Below are 19845 nucleotides of genomic sequence, written 5' to 3' on the forward strand. Positions count from 1 at the left end.
CTTTAGCCTAATGTTCTGTCACCAGACCAGACCAGCCCCTGGCACCATGTTTTCTCTTTAGAGTTGGAGTGAGGCGGGAAGGAAAGGGAGAAGAGCGTTTAGCTTCTGCCTAAGAACCAACATCCTCTTGTGTTTTTATGCTTCCACTGGGCTGATTGTAGTGGTCAGCAGAGGTCTTCATCCAGGGCAGAGATCACCGCTTTCCTGGTCATCGTTGCTGGTCCCTGAGGACTCGTAAAGGTTCAGTTCACACCTCAAGGGCTATGTGATCCCTCTTTGATGTTGTCCTCCAGAAACTTCTGTGACAGAACAGACATCGTATGTCTGACATTAGATGCAAGAATCAAGCTAGAGGCGAGGCTGAATTCACAGTCTTCCCCTGTTTCCCACCTCACCTCCACTGGCTCATCACACTCGCTTAGTGGTGGTATTCAGTTGTCTCCAGCAGCCCACGCCATGCTTCCCAACCCCGTCAGATCAAGGGCCACCTTATTACAAATGCCCCTTTATCATACTGAATTGAAAAGCATAGATAATATAACTCATCACCACTTAAAAAAAAAGTTGATGCTCTAACTATATTAAAGGGAGATGATTTATTAAAAAAATACGAATTTCAAATTGTAAATGTATGGGCATATATACTCTAGAAGAATATGTATGTTTTAGTATGTTAATCCTTGAACTTACATGCAGTTAGAACACTTCTTTACATTTGCCATTTTGAAACAAAGGCTAAATGTAAATCTGAGTATACAGAATCACCGTGAATGGGACAGCCTGTTGTGTGGAGTCCAGAATCAGTGAAGTTTTGTCTCATTTGGGAGCAAGCCGTCTTGGCGATGTTAACTGTTGCACTGTATTTTCTATATTTAGGGGATTGGGGGAGAGAAGCAAATCCAGGTTGTGTGCAAGAGGAAGAGGGCCGTGCTGTAGCAGAGCTGCTTTGGGACAGTGGTTTCCCAAGTGGGATGCGTGTGATGAACCACTGGGGTGCCAGAAGGAAATTATTCATATCTTTATCATCCTTAAAAGTGTCCTTTTGGGGAGTTTTTGTTTTGTTTTTGGCCACGCCGCGCGGCTTGCAAGATCTTAGTTCCCCAACCAGGGATTAAACCCGGGCCCTCGGCAGTGAAAGCGCAGAGTCCTAACCACTGGACTGCCAGGGAATTCCCTGGGGAGAGTATTTTGTAATGATATAAATACACATACTTTCTATACATATTGGAGCGCACATTCAAATTTTTTCCTGATGGGGTGCTTGAAGAAAGTTGAGAGACTGTTGGTCTAGACCGCCCACCCCAGGTGTTCTTAGGCTAGGTCAACAAAATCAGCCCTAGATTTTCTTCTCTCCCCAGCTTTGTGAAAGCAAGAGAGCTTTCCAAGAGATAGGTAGACAGCATGCCTTTCTTATGTGGTTTGATCAGTCAGTGACTTGAACAGAATTTGTCCCTGAGAGATGGTATGAAATGCCTTTATCCTGATATCCTTGGCTGGCAGTGAGGAAAAGTATGATCTCTATCAATAGTTTTCAAACAGGGATGGCTTTGCTCACTCCACACCCCGTCCCCCAACCCCAGGGGACATTTGGCAACATCTGGAGACATTTTTGATTGTCCGGAGAGGGTAGGTACAACTAGCATCTAGTAGGTAAAGACCAGGGATGCTGCTGATTGGAGGAGACCTGTGAGCTTCCTTTAGCTAATAGTTTTCCACTTTTAGTTTGCTGTCCAGATAGTCAGCTTGGAAAATGTCATTTCAGTTTGAGTATTTTGGAACTTTATACTAAAGACAAGTGTGGAAATCCTACACAGAGAGTAAATTTTATATTATCTTAATATAGATTTACATTTAAGTGCCTTTATAGATTTGAAGTTGTTTCTTTTTCATCTAGTTAAGGTCTTTTTTTTTTTTTTTTTGGCTGTGTTGGGTCTTCGTTGCTGCGTGCAAGCTTTCTCTAGTTGCAGCAGGCGGGGGCTGCTCTTCATTGCAGTGCACAGGCTTCTCATTGCGGTGGCTTCTCTTGTTGCAGAGCACGGACTCTAGGGCACACGGGCTTCAGTAGTTGTGGCGTGTGGGCTCAGTAGTTGTGGCGCATGGGCTTAGTTGCTCCATGGCATGTGGGATCTTCTCGGACCAGGGCTCGAACCCGTGTCCCCTGCATTGGCAGGCGGATTCTTAACCACTCTGCCACCAGGGAAGTCCCTAGTTAAGGTCTTATTCATAGTAGTTTGGATAAAAGTCTTCAAGGTATATTCATAGATTGTTTCTTTTTCTTTGTGTAGTTTGAAGTCCTGAAGAAGTACCTTGATGGCGGTGGAGATATCCTTGTAATGCTAGGAGAGGGTGGGGAATCCAGATTTGACACCAACATTAACTTTCTCCTAGAAGAATATGGAATCATGGTTAATAACGGTAATTATTATTGTTGTTTTAATAGAGGCAGTAATTTCCTGTTTATTATTTATATCGCAGTCCTCTGGGCCTAACAGTACAGTGGAAAAAGCCCTGGGCTGTGAGGGTGCATGGTCCAGGATTCTGGCCTCACCGGCAGTCCGAATTTTCTAGTGCTAGGCTTCTTCCATTTATAAAATGAGAGAGATTGGAATATAGTTCCAGGATTCCTTTCAGGTCAAAATTTGTATGTGTCTATAATATCAAACTTACTTCTAATCTAAGAAACGCCTTCCTCTCTTTTTCCCTTAAAGATGCTGTGGTTAGAAATGTATATTATAAGTATTTCCATCCTAAAGAAGCTCTAGTTTCCAATGGAGTCTTGAATAGGTAAGCATATTGAAAACAGAAATGACTTTGCCAATGACTCTCCCCTTTCCTACGTGACTCTTCCCTTCTCCCTCTCACACATTCTTTTCTCTGGCCCTTTTTCCTTTCTTGCCTTTTCTAAAAATTTTATTATATCATAGTTTATTTTATTATATTACTTCTCATCCATCAAATTGCATTCCTCCCATCTTTTGAAACCTTACTCCACATCACCTTTTTGACGATTAGAATATATTCAGTTGCAAGTAAAGAAAACCCTATTTGGATGGGATTAAACAATACAGAGACTTTATTGATTCATGTCATTGGAAAGTCGAGAACTAGGGCAGGCTTTGGGTATGGATTGACTATAATATTCATAAGGTCATCAGGGCTCCAGTTCCATTTCTCTGCAGTTCTCTTGGCTCTGCTCTCCTGTTGTGGGGGAGCTGACTAGTTTTAACAGTTCCCAAATTTGTATCCTCATGCCACACCATTTAGGGCAAGAGCATATGCCTTGGTCCCAGCATTCCCAGCAATAGTAGACCTGGGGTTTGCTGTGACAGAAGGCATAGAATGCCCTGGTGGCACACTTATGTCATATTCTCCACCCCCCGGAACCTAGGATGAAGTCAGTTTTTTCTCATCCATTGGATCCTAAAACATAAATTAAGAGCTTTGAGAAAGTGAGAAATGAATGCATGAGGGGGCAACAACAGGGGCCTTCTGGGAGCTTTTCCCTATATTCCAAATGATTCATTCCACACTTGAACTTGCCAGGTACTCTGCTCGGTCTGAAGATAGAGAGTCTAGGACACAGGACTAGAATGCGGGTCTAGTACATATATGGACCTTTCCCTCAGGACTCAAGAAAGAGGAACTGATTCTTATATTTTCATGTTCACTTTTGCAGGCTTCCCAATAGAGCTGTAGGTGTGTAGGAGTACCTTTATTTGATTTTTAAGAATGGTATTTTGAACAAGTCTGCACAATACTTGTATCTAATTCATAGTTACTATTAATGAATGGATTGTGAAATTCCTAAAATTTTTTGTTTACTAGATTTTAATTTTTTTCTTCAAGGGAAATTAGCCGAGCTGCAGGGAAGGCAGTGCCTGGAATCATTGAAGAGGAGAGCAGTGGAAACAATGCCCAGTGAGTGTTTTCTGAGGCCACCTGAAGAGGGCGTATTTGCCATTTGAAGAGTTTTCTTTTTCAAAGCGAAGCATTTTCATTTCTGATTACAAAAGTAATTCTCACCAGAAACCAGATTGATCAGTTCAAAAGGAAGAAAATAGAAGTCCTCCGGCGTAAATCCATGCCCCTCTCCCCAAAGATAATCCTTCTTAACAGTATTTAGATTTTTTTCGGGAATTCTCTGGCGGTCCAGCGGTTAGGACTCCGTGCTTCCACTGCAGGGGGCATGGGTTCAATCCCTGGTCAAGGAACTAAGATCCTGCATGCCGCACTGTGTGGCCAAAAGAAAAAAAAAAAAGGTATTCAGATTTTTAAATTTTTTTTCATATATAAAAATAGAGTTAGGTACTTTATCCTTTTTATGACTGGATTAAACTGGATGTATTCTAATCTACTCAATCTCCTATTATTGAACATTTAGGTAGTTTATAATATTTTGGTTTAATAATACCACCTAACATTCATTGAGCACTTACTGTGTCACAGGCATGTATTATTACCTCATTTAATCCTCACAACAACCTATAAGGTTGTTGACAAGATAACAGTTTAATTGCCCAAGCTCACTTGACTAGTAAGTGTCAGAACTGAGTTTCAAACCTAGGCAGTCTGCTCTAGGGCCTGTACTCTTAACTTCTTTTCCTTACTGTTATTATAAACAGTTTTATATTATCATAAATAACAAAGCACAAAGTAAATGTCTTTGTATGTACAATTTGTGCACTTAATGCTAATATCTTAGTAGGCCAGATTCTTAGCATTGCCAAATGCGATGCATTGCCAAGTCACCCTCCAGGCTTTTGTAACATTTACAGTCCCTGTGAACAGGCCCCTTTTCCCTCTCTTGCCAGCATGGAATATTCTGTTGAAAATGATACCACTTTATTTTAACTTGCAATTCTTTTTTCTTTTCTTTAATAAGTTTATTTATTTTTATTTATTTTATTTTTGGCTGCGTTGGGTCTTCGTTGCTGTTCGTGGGCTTTCTCTAGTTGCGGAGAGCGGGGGCTACTCTCCGTTGCGGTGCGCGGGCTTCTCATTGCGGTGGCTTCTCTTGTTGGGAGCACAGCCTCTAGGCACGTGGGCTCTAGAGCGCAGGCTCAGTAGTTGTGGTGAACGGGATTAGTTGCTCCGCGGTATGTGGGATCTTCCTGGGCCAGGGCTCGAACCCATGTCCCCTGCGTTGGCAGGCGGATTCTTAACCACTGCGCCACCAGGGAAGCCCCAATTCTTTGATTATTATGAATGGGATGGCTTTTAAAGTCTACTGGCTGATTGTATTTATTCTGTGAATTTCCTGCTCACTGCTTTTTTGCCTGTTTTTCTATTAATAGTTTGTCTTTTCTTATTCAATTATAAGACCTCCATGTGTTGCAAATGTTTTTCCCAGTTTACCTTTTTACTTTGGGGTATTTTGCCCCATAGAAGTTGAATGTTTTTATATAATTAAAGCATATTACAAAGCTCTAGTAGTTAGAATGTGATACTAATACAGAAATAGTGAAAAATAAATTAAAAAATTAGAATCAGATCCAAAATATGTGGAAGGTAGGGGTTATTAGTTTATAGTTAAAGTGACATTTCAAATTATTGGGGAATGAATGGTATAATTTTTTTTTTTTTTTTTTTTTTTTTGCGGTACGCGGGCCTCTCACTGTGTGGCCTCTCCCATTGCGGAGCACAGGCTCCAGACGCGCAGGCTCAGTGGCCATGGCTCATGGGCCCAGCCGCTCCGCGGCATGTGGGATCTTCCCGGACCGGGGCACGAACCCATGTCCCCTGCATTGGCAGGCGGACTCTCAACCACTGTGCCACCAGGGAAGCCCTGGTATAATTTTGGCTAATCATTTGGAAAAACATTTCCATTTTCATGCCACACCCCAAAATATATTTCAGATGGATTAAATCTTTAAATATTAAAAATGAAACCATAAAAAGCACTAAAAGAAACTATAGGTGAATGTTTTGTAATCTTAGAGTACAAAAGACCTTTCTTAGTATGAAACCAAGGTAAAGTCATAAAGAGGAAAATGTATAGCAACATATATCATAAGTTGACATTTTTGACATTCAAGAATCACAATCTGATTCTTGGTGAATAAGTGAAAGAACTGTGGACTTGGAGTTAGAAGGATTTAGAAGTTCCTGACTTCATGCCTTACTTGCAGCGTGACCCAGGGCAAAGTAACTCTTAGCTTCAGTTGCCATATCTGTGTAATGGGGACAGTATTAATCTTACAAAGTTCTTGGGAAACTCCAGTGTGGCAGTACGTGTGGAAGTGCTCTGTAAGATAGAGGGCATTGTACCTTACCTGTGATGTGACCATCATTACTTCCTCAGTAGTTGTCGTGAAGGGCAGATGGCAGGTTGTTAATTTCCTGGGTCATCCCGGAAGCAGCACAGTGTCTTGGGAGGCTTTGAGGTGGGATAAGCAGTCCTGCTTTGTGCTTTGAAATATCTTGACCTAATGGAGTCTCAAGCTCTCATTTAGCCCCATTTTTTATCATGTCCCTTTTTCCCTCTCTTACTCAGCCGAAGCCGCACTGACTTTGTTCTAATTCCTTAAGTATGCCAAGCTCTGTCTCACCTTAGGGCCTTCACATGTCTGCTCCCTCTTCCAGGAATATACTCTCCCAGCTAATCTTACTCATTCACACTTGGTTAGAAAAACTCCTCTATTTGTTTTGGGGGTGGGTGTTTAACCTTATGCTTAAAGTCTTATCAAAATGTCAGTCTGATTGATTTCTTAGTAATAATGAAAGAAATAGAGGAGTGTAAATAATAGCTTGACAATTTCTGTCATATAATCATTCTACCTTCCTCCTTAAGAATGATCTCCCTTGAGTGCATTTGGGGAAGGTGTGGGGAAGAATGTGCCCTGACACCCACAGAACTGTTTCTCCCACTTACCTTTTCTTCCTCCTTGGCAACTGCTCATTTTTTTCTGTTCTTGTCCTGGAAATCATGGGCTGCACCCCCCTTACTGGGATACTACTGGGGTAGGGGCGGAAGGAGGAGAATGGGGAACATGGGGCAGGTACCACTTCTCAACCACGATGAGACACAGAAATCATAGCGGTAGGTGAGACTTTACTGAAGGGATGGGGAAAACTAACACTGGAAGGAAATAATTTAAAACTTAAGCTAAAAAGAATGGTCTAAGAGAAAGGAAAATTAAAATCTTCATAAGGAACTCGTCATGGATATTCCCTCTGCCCATTCCCCCTCCCCCCTGCCCCGGTTTCCAGTTGTATGCTTTGGTTTTAAGATTCTTGTTTCTTTCCTTTCTGAGGACACTTCCTTCAAACAAATACCTTTGCAGAGCTCCATTTTTCTTTCACTAAAACCCTAGCCCCTCCTGCAGGGGTTGACCTCCTCTAGGTCTGCACCCCGCCCTTATCCCCTCCATCCCACACCCTTTCTAGGAGTACATTGCCCCAAGTACTGATTCACTCAAGACACTCGCAGTCTTTGCTAGGACAGTGGAGAGTAGAGGAGGGACTCCAAAGCAGGTCTGTGTAAAAGTGTCCAATGTGGGATAAATATATGCCTCTATTGATAAATATAAGCACTCAACAGGTAGCATACCCTTCTGATGACAGATACTCATTCTTAGAGATAACATCAGTCAAATTTATAAGGGAGAGGAAAGTATTTACATCTAAGACATTGTTACACAGAGCAGGCTCATGTATGGCTCTGGTTCAGTTCTTAGATGAGGCCCCCTCTTCTTCCTCTTCCTCCGCTGGGGCTACTTTAGTTCTTCCAGTTACAGTCATTTACACGTACGATTGTAAATTGTTAATTTATACTCACATTTCTTAAAATGCTTTATTAAACCTGTAGCTAGAGTGATACTAATTTTAAATTAACAAACCAAAGCTTATAGAATATTTTCTGTTTGTTTGTGACTTGCTCAAGAAACACTGAGATTACCTTCAAAAATTTTTTATTCATTAAAAAAAAACCTTGAATATTCCTTTATTTCTTTCAGGGCTCTCACCTTTGTCTATCCTTTTGGTGCCACATTGAGTGTCATGAAACCAGCAGTGGCTGTTCTGTCCACAGGCTCTGTCTGTTTCCCACTTAACAGACCCATCCTGGCTTTCTATCACTCGAAGGTACAGCCTTTCTTAGATAAGGGTGGATATGTAATTTTTATTACTGAAATAGGAAGAACTACTTTAGTTTCCATGGGGTTTCATATATTTTCTCTTTTTTTTTTTGGCTGCGCCACTATGTGGGATCTTAGTTCCCTGACCAGGGATTGAACTCATGCCCCCTGCAGTGGAAGCTTGGAGTCCTAACCACTGGACCACCAGGGAACTCCCATATTTTCTCATTGGTCTTCACAATAGTCCTGTGAAGTAGGATTTCAATGAACTACCTTTTACTTATGGGGAAACAGTGGATTGTCCAGTCATTGATGGAATCAAGACTATACCTAGCTCTTATTCTAGATCCAAAGCCTTTCCACTGTAGCATGAGGCCACTGTAGTATAACTGTCTCTGACTACCAGCTCTCACCCTCAGTATAAGAGAATCCATTCAGAGAAAGGTTGAGTTAGCAACCTATACCACAGTGCACAGAATTGTGCTGCTGGCATTTTAGTGTGTCCCAGGAAAACATGCCAGAAGACTAGTTGTTCAATTCTCATCCTGGAAACCCCACAAAATGTGGGAACAGGTGGTCCCAGAGGACACAGCCGTCCTCATTATCACCCCACGTATCCACTGCCTTTTAATTCATGTTTGCTGAATTCACCTTCATCTGTCTACCAAGACTTGGAATTCACCAGCTGACCTCTCAGTTTTTCTCCAGAGACTTGCATGTCTCTAGCTACACATGATTCTGTTTTTCTTTGTGGGACCTAAGTATTACTTTTCCCTCTCATATTTAAAAGCTCTGACGTCATTTTTATTAGGAAGTAAATAAATGTCTACGCTGTGTTTGAAAGATGATATGTAGACAAAATTGGTATAGCTATTAATGCTAGTTAGTCTCTTCTAAACAGCAGGAAATACTGTTTTAAAATTAAACTGTTATTGGATTTCCCTGGTGGTCTAGTGATTAAGACTCTGTGCTTCCACACACAGAACTAAGAACACACAGAACTTAGTCCGGGAACTAAGATCCCGCATGCCCCACGGCACGGCCAAAAAAACCCAAATTAACATGTTGTTAAATGATTCAAGACGTGGAAATAACTGTTTACATTAAATGTCTGTTTATAGGCACAAAAGTAATGAGACACCATCTTAAGGGGCCTCTGGTAGTATAATACTAGAACTGTTATAATTATTTGATTTTCTAACTGTGCACAGAGATTTTACCTGGCTTAATCAGTGGATTTTTATGGGGCATCTGTTGGGTACAGAATTCTGTGCTAAGTGTGGTGATTCTTCTAGAATGCATGAGATTATCATGTGCTCATTGCCTAGCTATTTAAAGCCCATTTTCTCCTCCCGATAGGCTTTCAGTCCTGCCTTATAAACACAATCTTTCAGAGAGGTTGTTGCCTGTCACTCTTGTTGGTGAGATGAAGCAGTGATCCCAGGGAGAGGCTCCATCTGGAACCCATAGCAGCGCCAGGCTAGCACCGGGGCGTTCTGCCTCCTTGCCCAGGGCCATTGCCTTCCTTGAGCTTATCATGGTCCTTTCTAGGTCTTTGGTTTACTGGGATAGACTCATTAACATTGAAGGAGCAAATTGGTCCTTGAGTAGACATACTCTTATTTAATTGGAACAAATTATAGACAGATGCTGGAAAAGGAAGCTGAAGACAATGGTAGAATCAGTCAGGACAGAATAAAAGGATTAAAGGACGATGTATAATCTATTTGAAATAAATGAGGTAGGGAAAAGAAAATACAGTTGACTCTTGAGCAGTGCAGGGGTTTGAGGTGCCAGCCCTCCGCACAGTGGAAAATCGTGTGTTACAGAGTCAGTCCTCTGTATATGCGGTTGTGCATCTGCGAATTCAACCAACCACGGATCGCGTAGTACAGTACTCTTTGCTATTGAAAAAATTTCGCTAGTAAGTGGGCCCATGCAGTTCAAACCCATGTTGTTCAAGGGTCAACTGTATACTAAGGAAAAGATAATGTAAATCTGACTGTGAGTAGAGGTGTAGGTATTTACTCACCTACAGGGATTCAGATCGCAGCCCAGTTCTTTCAGTCACGTCCCTGCTATTTCTATAGAATTCCACCCAATTCACTTCCTATTCTCAGTAACCTATCTGTTTGCAGTGGTTATGGTATAGTAATCGTATTATTTTTCCTCTGAAGCATTTGCTTTTAACGTGGGACAGGTCAGAGTTTGTTTTGCAAATTTTGTTTTATTTACAGAATTTGTGCATTTGTAGCTCAGCAACTCTGCTTAGGTGTCATTCTTTCCCAGCGTGGTTGCAGTTGTGCCTGTTCTCTGTATGCGATGTTGCTAGAAAATCTGATTTCATTTTGTGTTTTTAATATTGCACTGTTTGTTTTCTCATTACAAAAATAATATATGCTCATTGTAGAAAGTTTTTTAAATGCAGAGATGCACTGCTCTGAGGCAGCCCAGGCTGACGTTCTGATCATTTTCTCCCACTTTTGCTTGTGCCTCATTTCTGTTTACTTGCCTCACAGGCTTTAAGCTCCAATAGCTGTACAATTGATGGTACACTTTTTTTTTAGCCTAATGTTATGACAGAAGCATTTTCCCATATTATTGAGAAACCTTTCTAATATATAATTTAACAACCGGGGGAGGTTCCATTATTCTTAACCGTATTTCTGTGGGTGGACATTTGGATTTGTTTCTAATCTTTTGTGATTATGACTATAAAGTTGTGCAGAGTTTTTGGTATATTTTATACTGCTTTGTTGCGTTTGTTGACAGTTTCAGCAACGTTGTGTCAAAGAAGTTACTTCACTAAACCTGACCAACACTGTTTATAATCATGTTTTTCTTATTAATCTGATAGGAAAAAGTACTTTGTTTTGTTTTTTTAAAATTACTAATATTAAAGTTTTTATTATTAACCAGTTGTTTCTTTTGTGAATTTTTCATGCTTGTGGCTTGGTTTTCTGTTTGGATCTTAAATACTGTTTTTTGGTATTCATAAATGTCTAAATCTTTATAGATTATCTATGGATTTGTCTGTTTTTTCCTTTAAGATTATGATATTCATTTATAATTTCACTAACAATGGGAAAATACTGTCGAACGAATTCACACTGCTTTCTGTTAATGTCAAATTGAAGGGTAAAGAAGTGTCTGAATTGAGAAGCAGGTTGGAATATAGGCGTTGTGGTAATTGACATTTCTAGACCATTAAAATACGCAAGTGAATTGGCACTTCTTAGTATATAAGACATTTGCTCACGTGGTTGTAATGATAAGTGTTTGGGGACTGAAATGCACGTGGTACATTTTGGGATCTGAATATCTGACACTGCTTTGTCATCAACAGAACCAAGGTGGGAAACTGGCAGTGCTTGGCTCATGTCACATGTTCAGTGACCAATATTTGGATAAAGAAGAAAACAGCAAAATCATGGTAAGCTCTTCTCTTTCATCTAATGAATAATATGTATGATTTTCCTGTCATTAAAAAAAAAAAGTACTGCTGCGTTCATCTAGTCATTTAAAACCAGCTATTCAGAACCCATTATACACCAGGCACTAAGGATACAAAGATGATTCAGGCATAGTCTCTGCTCTAAAAAAGTATATAGGACCCTGAGAGAGAATGTGAGAGACAGAGAAGTAAATCCAGAAGGACGTGGCGAGTGTTTCTAAGCACACCACCCTGGGCTGGGAGCCACCCTGGAGAAGTGGGGAGGAGCAGACCCAAGCCGGGCCTCCCGTATAGAGCCTAGGAACTCAAACTTTCTTCAAAAAGCCACGGGGAGCCCTTGTAGAGTGTCCAGAGCCTTGGGCATAGTCAGATCTGTGAATGCAGAAGATGGAAGGGAGAGGGCAATCTGGAGCCAGTTAGGAGGCTGGCAGAGAAGGAGCAAGGACCTGAATGAAGGCAGGGAAGGTGTCAGTGGGGGGAGGGGCTGGCCAGCACAGTGGGATTTAGGAGGGGTTATGATAGGACTGTCCCTGATTGAGGCGGGGAAGGAGGGAAAGGCATGGCAAGTGCAAAGGAAACATGTCCTATGAAGGGTGACGGGGTGCAGGCCAGAGCTGGATGTTGGCGTGATGCCGGTGACTCACTCAACCAGAGGGAGAAGGTCCCACTGAGCTTTCTCATTAATGAAATAAGTTCCTTCAGCCTTAAGGATTATTGTCTTATTGAGAGATTGATTTAAGATCTCGTTTCTGGGAATTCCTTGGCGGTCTGGTGGTTAGGACTCTGCACTTTCACTGTCGAGGGCTTGGTTTCAGTCCCTGGTTGGGGAACTAAGATCCCACAGGCTGTGAGCTGCGGCCAAAAAAAAAAAAAAGGATCTTGTTTCTGTAGAATCTACACGAAGTTCCAGCGTCTTTATCACATTCTGGGGGCATCTTATTATATTGTACTTTTTAAGTCCAGACTGTCATCAGCACATTACACAGGGATTGTTTCAGAACGATGAACAAATTTTAATAAATTCTGGCTGGTGATTAAAGGTTAGAGTGCCCTAAGATAAATGATAAATTTCCAATAATAAAAATGGCACTAGGGTAAGGAAGACTTTTCAGTTTTCATATTATTTCACCAAGATAAGGGTGGCTACACTTTTTCAAATCACTGGTGGGTATTCTCTTTCCCTTTATCATTTTTCTTGATTGGTTTAATTCCCTAGTCCTGCCCTCAGCTTTCTCAAATAACCAAATGGGTAATTCTGTGTTTACTTTTTTTAATTTAGGATGTTGTTTTCCAGTGGCTCACAACAGGAGACATCCACCTAAACCAGATTGATGCTGAGGACCCAGAGGTAGGAGGTTGTGAATCATTAAAAAAAAAACTTTGAAATGAAAAATGGGTCCAGCTTCTCAGCACCACTTCTAACAGTTCCAAAGGAATATCTATCTCTTACTTTATCTGTTAGACAGATGGCAAGAAGTGATGCTTTTTAAATTTATTTATTTATTTTTGGCTCTGTTGGGTCTTCGTTTCTGTGCGAGGGCTTTCTCTAGTTGTGGCAAGCAGGGGGAGCTCTTCATCGCAGTGCGCAGGCCTCTCACAATCGCGGCCTCTCTTGTTATGGAGCACAGGCTCCAGACGCGCAGGCTCAGTAGTTGTGGTTCACGGGCCCAGTTGCTCCGCGGCATGTGGGATCTTCCCAGACCAGGGCTCGAACCCGTGTCCCCTGTATTAGCAGGCAGATTCTCAACCACTGCGCCACCAGGGAAGCCCAAGGAGTGATGCTTTTTGGCAAGACGAAGGCCATGTTGTAAAAAAATAATAAATCAATGAATTATATAATTCGTCGTAGAGTTCAGTGGGGTGGGAGCCTCTCTCTGTATATGTAATAATTGGAATTTAATTTATGCCTTCTGGCCCAAACTTTCAGAGTCAGTATCTGTAGAGAAATACTTCTTTCAAAAATATGAAGGGTAAAAAACTAATTTTTTCATGAAGAAACAAAGATCATCAGAATTTAAGTTTTAAACTCTCATTTTGTTGCCTTTAGGAATAACAATCCTAAGGGCATTATGATAATACTTATCAGACAAATAAGAGTGGTGAGACCAGCACTGGACTAGGAACCAGTAACTACATTCTGGGTCCCACTCCACCATGAGCCCTGGGACCTTAAGCAGGTTATTTCGGACCTTTTTCATCTTAGTTTTCTCATTAGTTTTGGGAACACTAATACCTGTGTTCTTTGTCTCACAGGATAATTGTGAGGCCTAAATGAATAGATGTAAATTTACTTGTTAAACTAAAGGCTGTAAAAAGGGCTATATATCTATCAAGACGTTAAAAAAAAACTCTTGTATTTATTATCTACCAAGCACTGTATATCACATACTTCCACATAAATCATCCTGTTTAAACCTCACCACAGCCCTGGGAGGTAGATGGTCTGATTCTCATTTTACAGATGAGGAAACTGAATTCTTCAGGATTGTAATATGCCCAAAGAGCAAGCAATTACAGAGCTGGGACTCAAACCCAGGTCTCCTAATTCAAAGTCTACTCGTTCTTCCTTTAGTTCTGTGTTTCTTAAACTCTGAAATGTCAGGAAAGTGATTTCTTGGCGATAGGTAGCAGGAGGTGGGCAGAGGCCATCAGAAATGGCTGCCCGCTGACTGCTCCTGCCCTCAGCTGAGGACTGACTTATCTGGGAAACCCAGGGGCTGACTAGGGTTAGCAAACGCGAGCGCCCTATGTCTAAAATACTCCCTTACCTGGAAACATTAAGTGTGGAGCTATTTTGCTTAAATTTCTCCTAAAAAGTGATGTTCGCTCCCAAAACAGAAGAATTGGGGTACAGCCAGGAATTCGCTTTTCAGGTCTCACAGGACCCAACTCTGAGTGGACGGCATCTTTGACAGCCGCCAATCCTACTTAGAGTGTCGTGGGTCGAGGGAAGCAGCACTAAGAGGTGCTGCATCTGCTCCTGTCCTGTGTGGCCACTTTGCTCCTGCTAAGTTTCTGTCATTCCTGTTTTCTAGCTGAGGAAGCTGAAGTAAGTAAATTCTTCAAGGTTCCCACTTCGATTAATACCTGCTCAAGCCATTCTTAATGCCCACTTCAGGCTGATTCCGGAGCCTGAGCCTTTTCTACTGCTCTGTTGTTCACACCCCACCACGTGTGACACTGGGCTGGTTCCAAAGGGAAGAAGCATCAGTAGAAACCAGAGGAGGGGAGTGTTGTTAAGGCCTTTCTCTAAAACCGTGCAGTTTCATATATATTCCAGTTGTGAGACCTGGTGAAAAACATTCTTTGTATTGTAAGGCTTTGGAAAGTAAAACACTGGACCCGGTAACATTGTACAGTAAGAAATTCTGAAAATCTAAACTTCCTGTGATTTCACATCAGATCTTATTATGTTGGAATGGGTTTCAAACCCAGACAATAGCCCAGTTTCAAATGATATTTAATAAAATAATAGTCTGATAAAGAGCTGAAGGAATTTACATAACAAGTTTTAACCTCAAAATCTGCCAGGAAGTCATGAAAACCAGTGGTCTTGGGAGCACTCTTTTTATTTATTTTTATTTATTTATTTATTTTAACATCTTTATTGGGGTATAATTGCTTTACAGTGGTGTGTTAGTTTCTGCTTTATAACAAAGTGAATCAGCTATACATATATCCCCACATCTCCTCCCTCTTGCGTCTCCCTCTCACCCTCCCTATCCCACCCCTCAAGGTGGTCACAAAGCGCCAAGCTGATCTCCCTGGGGAGCACTCTTTTTATGTTTCTGTCTGGACATCTAAGTCCTTGCTACTTGTCTGAACTAGGATTTTGTAGCAGGCTTCTGTGCGGAGCTAAGAATCAGCCACGGGACCTTTTGGATTGCTGGGCCCATACTTACCTCTGTGCCGTGACCCGAGTGTATGTTCTACCATAGTCAGCGCCCTTGTTACTGCTCTCACCTTCATCCCTGTCCTATTAGAGGGTTGAAGCCTCTACAACAGCCAGATAGTGCTAGGAAGGGCATTGATTTGTTGACGCTTCTCCCTTGTTTCTTGTCTAAAAAAAAAGTTTGAGAATTGGGGGAGTTTTCGACACTTGGGATATAGGGAAAAGTGAGCCTGTTTGTCTTGACGTCTCATTTCCGTCACGCTCAGGCACGTTTCCCCAAGTGCTGGCTCTGGAGAATGTGGAACAGTATGTTGTGGGTGACTTCAGAGACAAGTTTTTAAAACTATCACCAAGTTGGCCTTGTTAGAAGTCAAGGCTAAATGCAGTTCAAAGGGAAATTAGGAATACACAGACTCCTGGTTGCCAGCATGCATTTATTTAAACTTCAATTTATTGCTCGACTAGGTAATGCCTTCACATAGTTTGGAATTCAAAAGCATACGCAATGAACAGTCTTCCTTCTGTCTTTGCCCAGCCACTTGGTTCCCCTCCGCAGTGACAGCAGTCTTAGCAGTTTCTTGTATGTTCTTCCAGAGAGATTTTATATAGAGATGAATACGCATATGTGTGTGCTCTCCTTCCCCCTTGTTTTACCCAAATGGTGCTGTGTACGCTTTGTATATACACTGTCTAGCAGCTTGCTTTTCACAGTTACCAGGATGTCTTGGAGGTTTTTCTGTACGTATTCATAAAGAGCTTTCTTTTGATTGTTTTTTGTTTTGTTTTTTGAAAACTGAATTTTCCATTATTTGTACTGTGGTATATTTAACCAGTCTCCTATTGATGGTTATTTAGGTTTTCCCGGTCTTTTACTGTTACCAGCAGACAGTACATGTCATCATTAAGGGTTCTCAGCAGTGCTGCAGGCATGTCCTCGGCTAGGTGAGAAGGGCTGGGGTCTAGTGTCCAAGGAGGGGTTGTCTGTGCTGGGGTCACAGGTGGTTCGAACACAGGACAGGAGAGAAAGCAGAGTGTACGGCCCAGATGCTAGTGGGTGGAGAGAGGATAGATGTTGAAATGGTAGCTTGTGGACTTTCTTTTATGATTGTGTCTTTTTTCTCACTGATGTAGAAAATAAGATCATCAGCTAAAATTAAGAGATAGAAAATCATATTAGATGGTTGAAGTGACAGAAGGAAAGTGTTGCCTACGAGAATGGGAAAAGGGAATGAACTTGAGAATTTAGTTGATGGCTGAGCACTCAAGATCAGTGTGTAATGAAAAGGAGACCAGTCAGCAGGGTTGTGCGTTTCTCCAGCCATATTCAGCTGTGTGCGGACCAGCATGAATCATTGCAGAGCTGGGTTTTGTCAGTGTTGGGGATTACCCAGGTGACCTTTGTCCTTCTTTCCACCGAGAGTGGCTTATTTAAGCTTTAGTTGTCAGTGATCATGAACAGTGAGATGTCTTAGCAAGAGAGTAGAAATATTGCAAATTTAGACCTGAGGCGCTGGAGACCAGACAGAGTAAATTCTTGCCCCTGCTATGCTGAAAGGAACCCTCTTGTGGCTTTCAGATTTCCGACTACATGATGCTGCCCGACACGGCCACCCTGTCCGAGCGGCTGCGAGTGTGTCTCCAGGAGGGCGATGAGAACCCTCGGGACTTCACCACGCTCTTCGACCTGTCCATCTACCAGCTGGATACCACTTCCCTCCCCAAGGTCATCAAGTCAGTACCTCGGCTCTCTCAGCTGCTCTGCACGCCATTGAGTGTTCGGTTTGAAAACACTAGCCTGGGGGCGGGAGTTAGGGGCACGGCAAGTGCGGTGTGCAAAACGTGTTCTCAGACCTGTGAGGAGGTTGGCCGAGACAGCTGGGAGTTTGGGGCGGGGCTCGATACAGAGGAAACTGCCAGCAGTTGTCAGTTCCTGCTGTGTTCCAGGCTCTGTATTGGACATTTAGAGAAACCAACTTGTTCCGGTTTGCCCAGGACATTCCTGGTCTGAGCACAGGGAGTCCCACGTCCCAGAGACCCCCCTCAGTAAACCGAGGTGGGCAGTCACCCTGTAAGCACTCCACACTGTCCCTTCATTTAATACTTTCAGTGGTCCTCTGAGTTACCTGCCTCACTTCCAGCTGAGTAAACTGAGGTTTAGAGAGGGAAAGGATTCTCCCACGGTGGGAGCAGGGATCTCCCACCTGCTTGTCTTTCAGGCCAGTCCTTGACTCTGTTTCATGCCGGCTTTGTTGGTGGTGTTCTGCATCCCTAACAACAGGGGCAGGGCCTAACACTTTTGAGCATCTCTGGCCTGGCACAGGATCTACATCTGGATAAACCAAAGGCTGAAGGCACAGCTACAGATGATTGTCTAACGTCCTGGCCCTGTACTTATGTTCAGGGTCATCAAGCACTCATAGAGCTCTGACTGTGCTGAGCACCGTACCTAAAGTGTATGGTTTTATGGAGGAGACAGACAAAAGCTGTGATGCAAGGTTAATCTAATGCTAAATGTGAAATGTAAAGCTGGAGGCCATGGCATAATGAGGAAAGAGAATTCGATTCTGACTGGGGTGAGCAGGGAAGGCTTTTAGCCAGGCATTGAGGATTTCAAAAAACATTTCTGGGTGACTTGTGTCTGCTTGGCCCTCTGATGGATGGTGCACTTTAAGGGGTGAGAGGATTTCAGGAGATGGTTTGGGGTGTTGGGAGAGAACATTCTGCAGGGAGGTTGCTTTCTGAGCAAAGGCAGGGTATGTCCAGGCCACGAAGTTCATTCCTAGTTGCCATTTGAACTGCATTTAGCCTTGACTCCTAACAAGTACCGTGTTAATTTTTTTATGTACGTTGCTTTATCATGTACTAATCACAATACAGTTATTATCCCTGTTTTACGTATGAGGACACTGAGGCACAGAAAAAGTAAGCGAGTTGCTTGAGGTCACGCGGCTAGGTTTTGGTGGCACCTGAATTTGCATCCAGCCGCTCCTAACCCTGAACCTGGGAAGAAATTATCTGGAGATTTATTACTGTAGGAAGTTAGAGAGTCTCTGAAAAAGAGGACAACACTGACACCCCCAGAGCTGCCGGGGCATCTCTGTCACCCCCTCACCACCTGCAGCCTGCGGGTGGCAGCCAGGTTGTAAGTCCTGCCTGCACATTTGGCTCTTCATTTGCACTTTGGTTTTGAGCTCTGATGTTCTCCTTCTAACTCAGGGCTTTTCTTAGGATAACAAAAGTTCCATCAGGCAGCTCCACTGGCTGCTTCCAGTCCGACCGGCTTCTGCCATTTTGACTTGCTTCTCTCCTGATGCAGGTGGGCCAGGCCATCACGACCATTCTTCAGTGTTGAATGAGGGACTGATTGGAACTGTCTGCTATTTTAGTGTCGGCAGAGTCAGGTGGTGGATGTTTCAGAGGCTTGGACGGCTCCTTTAATTGTATTTGTCTTTCATACCACAGCAAAGGGCAGGAGTTACTGGTTTACAGTTTCTGTATGGAGCTCTTAGGTATTTTTATTCGCATGTAACAACTTTTGAATGCAGTTTCTCTTTTTGAATAAAAATTGCATTAGTCATTAAATATTTATGTCAGCTGTAGGGTATTGCTCTGAAGTGACTTCATTTGTCCAGCCGGTCTTTATTGATGCCTGTGGGGTGTGAGGTAGAGACAAACAGTGTGGCGGTCCCTGCCCTCAGAGTTCATGGTGGGATGCAGAGTGAGACATGGGCGGTGAAAATGCACCACCAGAGGTCAGGCCAGAGTATTCTGGAATATAGAGCAGCCCCATTTCACAGATTTGTGTGTAGCAGTGGCATTTATTCTTGCCCTTTTCCCATATTGATCATCTTTCTGAATTAGGTTTTGCTTGCTTTTAAGATTAGCTTCTCCACCCATTCCCCACTGCCATCAAGTACATGTTGGCTACTAGTAGGAGGACGATTTGGGCAGGTGGTGAGCCGAGTGGAGAAAGGGAAGACTTAATGGAATTTATTTTATTACTTACACAGTGCTTCAGCACAGTCGGCTCTACCTAGGGACAGAAAACAGAATGTCATGGCTAGAATGACCAAGGCCAGGACTTGGCATCAGGGTTCTTTGTGTGTGGGTACTAGAACCTTTAGCTTAGAACTGCCTCTAATTCTGCCATCTGGGTAGACTGAGTCGTGGGGCTTCTGGTTGGCAGGGATTAGCCAGGTCTGAGTTCTGACCTTGCCTTTGTTGCTTCCTAAGCACATGACCTTGGGGAGCTACTTCAACTCTATACCTCTGTTTCCTCTTCTGGAAGAGATTACACCCACTGTCCAGGGCTGTTTTGAGGATTACATTAAGTAAGTGCCTCGCACAGGGTCAGGCACAGCACGTGGCATGTGGTAGATGCTCAAGAAAAGTTATTTCTCTTCTCTCCGTGGGGATCATCTGCT

General features: G+C 42.7%; 1 protein-coding gene across 5 annotated transcripts in view; it reads left to right on the plus strand.

Annotated features, from left to right (window-relative positions):
- Positions 1 to 19845, plus strand: part of IFT52 (intraflagellar transport 52) — a 32756-nt gene that overhangs the window by 6210 nt on the left and 6701 nt on the right. Inside the window, exons 4-10 of one of the 5 annotated variants that reach the window (XM_004316331.4) lie at positions 2286 to 2415; positions 2709 to 2784; positions 3847 to 3918; positions 7956 to 8082; positions 11422 to 11508; positions 12809 to 12877; positions 16998 to 17152. In XM_004316331.4, coding sequence (XP_004316379.1) covers positions 2286 to 2415; positions 2709 to 2784; positions 3847 to 3918; positions 7956 to 8082; positions 11422 to 11508; positions 12809 to 12877; positions 16998 to 17152 — 716 coding nt within the window. Of the gene's footprint in view, positions 1 to 2285; positions 2416 to 2708; positions 2785 to 3846; positions 3919 to 7955; positions 8083 to 11421; positions 11509 to 12808; positions 12878 to 16997; positions 17153 to 19845 lie in introns of those variants that run through there. The other 4 variants (XM_073793017.1, XM_073793016.1, XM_019943874.3 and 1 more) reach the window with 4 other exon arrangements.

Source organism: Tursiops truncatus, chromosome 15 (assembly GCF_011762595.2).
Source record: "Tursiops truncatus isolate mTurTru1 chromosome 15, mTurTru1.mat.Y, whole genome shotgun sequence".
Classification (NCBI taxonomy): domain Eukaryota; kingdom Metazoa; phylum Chordata; class Mammalia; order Artiodactyla; family Delphinidae; genus Tursiops; species Tursiops truncatus.